We start from the raw sequence: 7,704 nt of genomic DNA, 5'->3' as shown, positions 1-7,704 counted from the left end.
AGGGAAAGGAGATGGAAAACTGGCATTCTGAGCAGGCAGCAAAATGCTTGCATCTGTGCCACGCACAACCTGGAAGTGGTGTCATCCTACTGACTGGAGGTTCTCTTCTGACAGAGACAACAGAGGGAGAAACACTGGACACCATTGGTGCCGGCTCTTCCCCTGCTCGCCTGTACCCTCCCGTGTCCAGCGCAGCATCCAGCTGTACAATTAGCTCAGCTGAAGTTCATTTACTGAGGAAAAGGAGGTGAAATGGAATGCAAGATTCTGCTGAAAGAATCTGCTGTCATTCAGTCATCCAGCAGAAATGCAAGGCGATGAATTTTCCTATGAGAAGTGCAGTGTTTTGGTAGAAAGAGCAGAGACTCAAGTGACTCGAATCTGACACCTGACCACAGGTAAGCAGAATGTAAGACGGGTCCCAGTAAGACAGACTAGCTTTGTGCACTGGCCATAGTTTGGAATTTCTGCTTATCAGCTCTCCTCTTCCCACAGAGGCAAACTGTGGAAGGCTGCTTCTTTCCCCAGCTCCTCCCTGTTCTGTGTTGTGCTGTAGAAGTTGGCATGGACGCTGATAAAACAGAAGGAGCCCCAGCTGAAATGTCTCGTTATCCCTCTGCCAACACAGCGCTGTGGCATGAACTGTAAACAACTGAACACAAACGCGTAACTCCTTTCTTCAGTTCCAACATCCTCCTGGCTTCAGTCCGCAAACTGATGCATCTGAACAGACCATCAACAGCATACTATAGGAAAGACATGCAGGCCTGGTTTTAAAAGATGAAGTGATCCCAACTGTTTTGTTATTCTTCAGCTGGAGTAACTGCCCTACTCTGGAAGAGCAGTAAGAAATGAAGGGGAGAGAAAAAACAGGAACAAACATGAAGACATCCACACTACAGAACTCTACTCCTTGCGTAAACTTTAAAACCGTGGGCAAGCTTTTCTCTCACCTCTTCTCTCCCTTCACTGCTGTGCGCCACCATTAGCTACCAGGGAGTTGCAGTGATTTACATAATGGAAACTTGATTTCGTTCCTTTTAGCAACAAAGCACACAAAGAAGTTGAATCTAAGATAAGACTAAGTTTGTCCTCCCTCTGCATGACTTAAATAGAAAGGCAGGTGGGAAAGCTCCATTATTTAGTGTTTTCTTTAGATCATCATTATCAAACTCTATTATAAAGTGCAGAATCTTCAAAACAGAGGCAAATTTGCCAGCTGTATTCTCAACACTCTTCACTCCACCTACTTTGTGGTTCCAAAGGAACTCTTATGAATCATATCTCGCAAATGGGGACTTCCAACAAAACATTCATCCCCTATTTTTTCCTTCAGCCCTAAGCTCTACCTGAAAATCATCAACTGAAGGTATCGTCCTGTTAGTTGTCCTCCTCTTGTGCCACTGCCGGAGAGTATCTCTGGTTTCTGAACTTAGCAGTCGGGCAGCTTGTTCTTCCTGGAAGTTCTTGATCAGTGAAAGTGCTCCATAAGCGCTTGTCAAGTAATAGCCTCCTGTGAAGGACAGCGAGTGAAGAATTTCTCAGAATGGTCAAAACACCATGCTAGTTCCGAATGGACACAGTCGGAAGTACAAACACCTTTTTTTTTTTTTAAGTAAAATACTAGATATTGTGTTTTCAGGCGCTAGGAGACATGCAGTGGTTGCACACACTCCGTATGTTCAACTAGTGCGACAGCACCTAACCCTGGGTCCACTAATGCCGGGGAGATAGCTGCTTACCTGGATGACTGGTGTCACTCCTTTGCTCCTGAGTGTTTTTACAAAACTGGAACATCAGTTTTCTTCTAAACAATTTCCAAACAGTGATTTGTTTTATTCCTGGGCTTCAGTGAGAACGAACTAAACACAACCATTTAAACAAAGTAAAAGACAACCTACCATTGGTTCAGGAACTTGAAAACTAACCATCCTTAGTGGCAATAAAGCCAGACTGAGTGTGTGATTTGTGTCCTGGAAGCATCCCAAAGAGTTTGCTTTTATTTTTAAAAGGAAGACTGTGTTTGTCACCTTTTTAGCATTCCCCACCATGTCCAGTTAATTCAGGGGGTCATGTGTACAGTCCTCCATACTTCACCTTTATTACATGAGTGAAGAAAAAATGAAAGCCATGACAGAGTTGCCAGTGTAAAAAAGAAGCTGCAGGTCACAAAGGAAAAGAAGTCCCAACAGGAGGTGACAGTCCTCAACAACCAGGAGAAAGAAAAGACATAAAAGACATGCTGTCATTCCTTTTCCTCTCTCCCTTTTTTGTTTTTTTTTTTTTGTTTGTTTGTTTTTTTTGTTTTGTTTTTTAGGAAACTATTTGAATGGGAGTGTCCACTTAAGAGGCAGCATAGTCTGTTCCTGGAGTCATGCAAAGACACGTTCTATGCTCACAATAGTATTTTCTGTATTTCTGATAGCACCTCCTCTTGGCCGTTAGCTTTGCAGCAAGTTTAATACATACAACATGCAAGACCTACAAAACAAATTGGAGGGTATGCTACCCCTGAACTGCACAGCCTCTGAACACTAAAATGATTTTTCCTGTACTGTAAAGATCAGCTGGTGCCAAAGATGGAACCAGCCAGTGGATGGACTTCTTTTGCTGCATTAAAACCAACATGACTTAATAGTCCAGTACATGTTTCTGCCTTTCAAGCACGTTAATCATCTCCAGCTTCAGATCTCACATGTTTTCTGTGCTAAGAATCCTGAACAATGCACTGGAGGATGCTCTGTATACTAAGCAGGGAACAGACTAGTGCCAAACTGGAGGAATCCTGGCAGGGTTCTCTCATGCATACTGGCATGTAGGAGGGTACGGCAATTTCAGCAACTCAAGAGATGGCAGGAATAGGAGATATAACATGTACACTTAAACTCACAGCTGAACTTGGCCACAAGAACCTTGAAACTTCCTCAAGAAATGGTAGATTCAGGGGCCTGCCAGAGCCATGGTGTTAAAAACACCACATGAAAACAGAAAGGAGGGAAACTTCCTTGCCTCTAGTGGACTCCAGCTGCCATTCAAGAGTGCCTTAGGAAACATATTCCTAGGTCTCGCAGAAATACTTTAGGAGAAGCAAATACTGAGAAGAAATAAAGATCATTAAAGGGGGCAATATTCTCAAGAGCACTCCCCCCAGAAGGGCTGAGAATTCCCCCAGAAGCTTTTACAAAGCACCTAACCTCAGTCCCATTACATGTCTCACAATTTAACTGAATGCTGCGGCCCTATAAATACTCTCAGGAAATTTTCAGGCGCAGAAGGACGACGACAGTTGGCATCTGCACAGCAAATGCCTTCGCTTGCTTCCCCCTTCTTGACTGAGAACAACATATTCTGTCATAAGGGAGCGTACATCAGTCAATTCCCAGGTCACTCAGGCCAGTACTCTGCAAGCTAACCAGCATTCTCTTACTTTAAGATGGAAATAATGATGAGATTCTCTTGTTATGCTACCATCATCGCTGTCTTCAGGACTCCCCTTGAAAGGATTTCTACTCAAAGAAGGTTAACAGCAACTGCACAACGAGGAAGAATTCGTCTTCCTCTAGTCCTTCACTCAATTCTAATAAAAATAAATAGATTACCTTCTCCATGCAGCAAAGACGGATCCAGCAATTCCATCATGTATTCAATTTCAGTATCCAGCTCCAGCATATCACACTGGGCTAGTACGTATGTCAACACAGGCAAGAAGTCATCAGCTCCGTACAGCCTCCCTGGGTCGAAGAGAACACAAATGGTGACAGACAAACCACACTTTTTTACCAGTTTCAGTGTTTGAAAGGAAAGCATTATTTATTTTACTGTCTTCGCTGACCAGTACTTTTGTATTACTCTAGAGCCTCCTGCTACCAATGTGCAGCAGGGAGAACATCATCCACCACTCACTGGACAGGAGACCAACACCAACTTCATCCTGTACTTCTAACAAGCACAGATCTGGTGATGCACACCTTGAGAGGCATGCAAGGGAGTTTAAAGACTGGGCTCACCTTGGCATCAGCTCAACTGGTGAACTCATAAAAGGCTGCCATGTCAGTCTGGCCTGCACTTCTGTCACTGTCTAAGAAAGAGTTTGAGTATGAATCCCAACAGAGGAGCCTGAATGTAAAAAGCCTATTTGATTGACATGGAGACTCAGCTTATTTTCTTGACAGAGCACAGTTAAAAACATCCATGAGGAAAGCCTTGTATCATTCCCAACTAGCTGGTGAATCACAAAGTCATTTTGGATAAAAAAGACCTTTAAGCTCATTGAGTCCCCCCATTCTCCCAGTACTGCAAGGTAACCACTAAACCGTGTCCCTCAGCACCACATCCACACATCTTTTAAACCCCTCTAGGGATGGGAACTCCACCACCTCCCTGGGCAGCCAGGGCCAGGACTTTACAACCCTCTCTGTAAAAAACTTTCCTAATATCCAACCTAAACCTCCCCAGGCACAACTTGAGGCTGTTTCCTCTTGTCCTGTCACTTGTTACTTGGGAGAAGAGACCAACCCCCACATTGCTACAGCCTCCTGTCAGGGAGCTGTAGAGAGTCTCCCTTGAGCCTTCTTTTCTCCAGGCTAACCCCCTCCTTACAGGACTTGTGCTCTAGATCCAGCAGCAGTTTTGCTGCCCTTCTCTGGACATGCTGTAGACCTTCAATGTCCTTCCTGGAGTGAGGGACCCAAAACTCACCACAGTATTTGTGGTACAGCTTCACCAGTACAAAGTACAGGCGGATGAAGCATCATTGGCATGGCACACGCAGCTGTACCTAGGTCTGTCTGTGGTCCCATCACTTCTACTGCATTTAAACTTTCTTTTTTAATTTAAAAAAAAATTCTATGTGGCCAGATCTCTGGGTCTGGCCAAACTGTTTCCATTCCAAAACTGATGGGATGGCCACTTAAAACCACCAAGAGCAGGAGCTAACTCAGACTTTGGTGAACCTCCGTATGACTGAAGGGCTGATATCTGAAGTTACACTAGCTAAGGCATACCCTCCAGGTACTATCTGTCTGCGAGCACGTGAAAAAGCAGATACTCAAACAGCTGCTGGCTCAGTGTCGTGTTTTACAAACTTCACATGACAAAACAAGACGACCACAGGAACATTTGCCACATCTTACTTAGCCCAAGCCCCTCACTACAGTTAACTTGCAGTAGCCTCTCAATATTTTTCTTCTGCATGTTGAAAATACTCAGTGTGATAACACACCATGAAGAAATCTTGGCACTTCAGGCCAAGATTCCTCTAGCCATTTTAAAAGGCAAAATTTTGCACAGAAAATATAAGCTAGGCAGGAGCTTGAACCTAAATCCTGCAAAAGTGCCTGGAGATCTTTACCAGCCACAAGCTTTCACCATTCATCTCAAATCTCAAAAGAAAGTAGACATCTTGATCAGTACCAGACCCAGCTGCACACTCAACACTCACTTGGAAAGAAAACTGACAAGTGCCTGCAGCAGCTTATGCTTGTTTAGGGGAAAAAAATAATCTCCCACTACTACCAGCGTTGCTCCACCTCAGCTAATGAGCTACCACAGCATTGTACGGTAAGACATCAAAGCCTATGAATTCATGCCATCCAGCTCAGCACGGTGCCCTGACTCCTCAGCAGGTCTTAACTGGTCCCTAGTTCCACTTTGTTACCTAGGTTTCAAGGTCACTTTTAAATGTTATTTCTGCCCAAAAACTCAAAAGAAAGCATCCAAATGAGACTATGTAGAGGCACAGCAAGCAAAAAAATACTGGATCGGAAGCTGCTTTCCTCCGCCCATTAATACAGAGCACTTGTAGTTGTCATATTGCATACGTGCAGCTGAATTACTACAGCTAAATACAGGGTGTCACCTCTACTACCGTTCCCAGAAAAATAGTAATTTAGAGCCAGTGTCAAATTGAAGGCTCAGCCTTTCTGACAGCCAAGTTCAAAAGCCTACAGCTCAGCAAAGCTGATTGTTCTAAGGTGCTTCACAACTCTGCTTCACACGGAACTCGTAAGATACGCTGCCAGATGTGTCAGAAGTATCAGGAAAGAAGTGGAGAGAAAGAATCGCTCTCAAAAGGGCAAGGACTTGCTATGAGAGCTCCAGAAGGAGACATTATCTGCAGATTCAGGTGGTCCGAGTTCCTCCACCAAAAGACAATCTCATGCTTGGAATATCAGTGAACTTGAACCACAAGAAGCACCTACCTGAGTTATTCTCCATAACAGTGTAAATCAATTTGCAAACTCTCAGCAGCAGCATGACTTTCTTTTCAGGTGAATACATTTTCTGCATGGTCATGAACTTCACTTTAATCTTTTCAACATCCACAAAATCTGGTGTTGGAACAAACACGCCCAGTTCCTGAGGACTCCTCTGCCGCACCAACTGCAGGTTTTCCTTTAGCTGTTTCCACGAACCATCTGCGGTATGAAACTCTTTCAACATCACTTCAATGTGGCCCTTCAGCGGCTTCAGAATGCACTTATGCATGGCCTTCTCCAGGACAACATCTGCAATGGGAAAACACAAGTCCAGACGACTTCCTCCTTGAGAGCAGAGCCAGTATTAATATAACCGTTCCCAAAAGACATACTGAGCAGTAAAACCTACTTGCTAAGGTTTATTTACTATACAAGCTGACTTTCCAGATTATGTTAACAAGAAAACAAAGGGCAGAGTGGATTCTGCATTCTGTTTTCATTTATGGCAACGTGGTAAATACAAAAATCCCCAAAGGCAGACTACAGACTGGCACCAAAAAAAGAGGAGAGAAAAGGAGAGAGAGAGAGAGAGAAAAGGAGAGAGAGAGAAAAGGAGAGAGAGAGAAAAGGAGAGAGAGAGAAAAGGAGAGAGAAGGAGAGAGAGAGAGAGAGAAGGAGATAGAGAGAGAGAGAGAAGGAGATAGAGAGAGAGAAGGAGAGAGAGAGAAGAAAAGAAAAAAGCAAGCTGTGACTGCAGCTAACTTTTACTTTTGTTAGCCAGAAGTCTCCAAGTTTTACCTTACTTTGGCCTTCAACATTAACTCCCAAACTTAAACATGGTCAAAACCATAACTTTTGTCTGCTTTGGCATGAAAGCCCATCCTTTTCCCATAGTTTCTATCATAAACTATCACTCAGCCAAGGTCTCCTAAAACTTGGCTTAGCTTTGCCAAGATCTTTATGAAGTTGAACAGATTATGGAATTTAGCCTATAAAAGAACACCAAGCTGTGTTTGTCCAGCTTCGGATTTCATCATGCAAGCTTATACACAGCTTTGTCATCAAGTTTGAAGTTCTTTGGCAATAGTGTGCACGTGGCATAGTAACCACTAACGTGGGGTTTTTTTATTCTTGTTCTACTCCCGTTTTTCTTTAACAGTCATTCTCTATTTTCAAAGTACATCAACAGAGAAAGCTCTTTGCTAAACATTTTCTCTGCAAACCTTTACTTCATAAACTCATTTTCTCTCCCCCTCAGCGTACCCATGGCAACATAGCTTACATTAAAAATTAGCTTACACCAGTTTACTGTTCACTGTACCACAGCGAACTCCCACAAGCACAAAAGAAACTGGAGACCCTCCTGCCCAGCCACTACCCCGACAGCCTGTCAGCAGGGCAGGACCAGAGCAGAGGTACTGGGGAGCGCAGGGACAGGGCACAGGAAGAGGACAGTCTGTGTCTCTGCTACATCACACATTTACACAAGCTAGCAGCGGACATTCCT

The 7,704-nt window shown here is 43.9% G+C and overlaps 1 protein-coding gene across 1 annotated transcript in view; it reads right to left on the bottom strand.

The window, feature by feature from the left end:
• RIN2 (Ras and Rab interactor 2) overlaps positions 1–7,704 on the bottom strand; it is a gene marked incomplete at its 5' end in the record, with an annotated part of 18,742 nt that overhangs the window by 2,234 nt on the left and 8,804 nt on the right. Inside the window, 3 exons of the mRNA XM_010138050.1 lie at positions 1,350–1,513; positions 3,600–3,731; positions 6,201–6,506. Of these exons, the coding sequence (XP_010136352.1) occupies positions 1,350–1,513; positions 3,600–3,731; positions 6,201–6,506 (602 nt within the window). The remainder of the gene's footprint in view (positions 1–1,349; positions 1,514–3,599; positions 3,732–6,200; positions 6,507–7,704) is intronic.

Source organism: Buceros rhinoceros, unplaced genomic scaffold, assembly GCF_000710305.1.
Source record: "Buceros rhinoceros silvestris isolate BGI_N320 unplaced genomic scaffold, ASM71030v1 scaffold22710, whole genome shotgun sequence".
Lineage (NCBI taxonomy): Eukaryota > Metazoa > Chordata > Aves > Bucerotiformes > Bucerotidae > Buceros > Buceros rhinoceros.
This window is presented reverse-complemented; position numbering and strand designations above follow the sequence as displayed.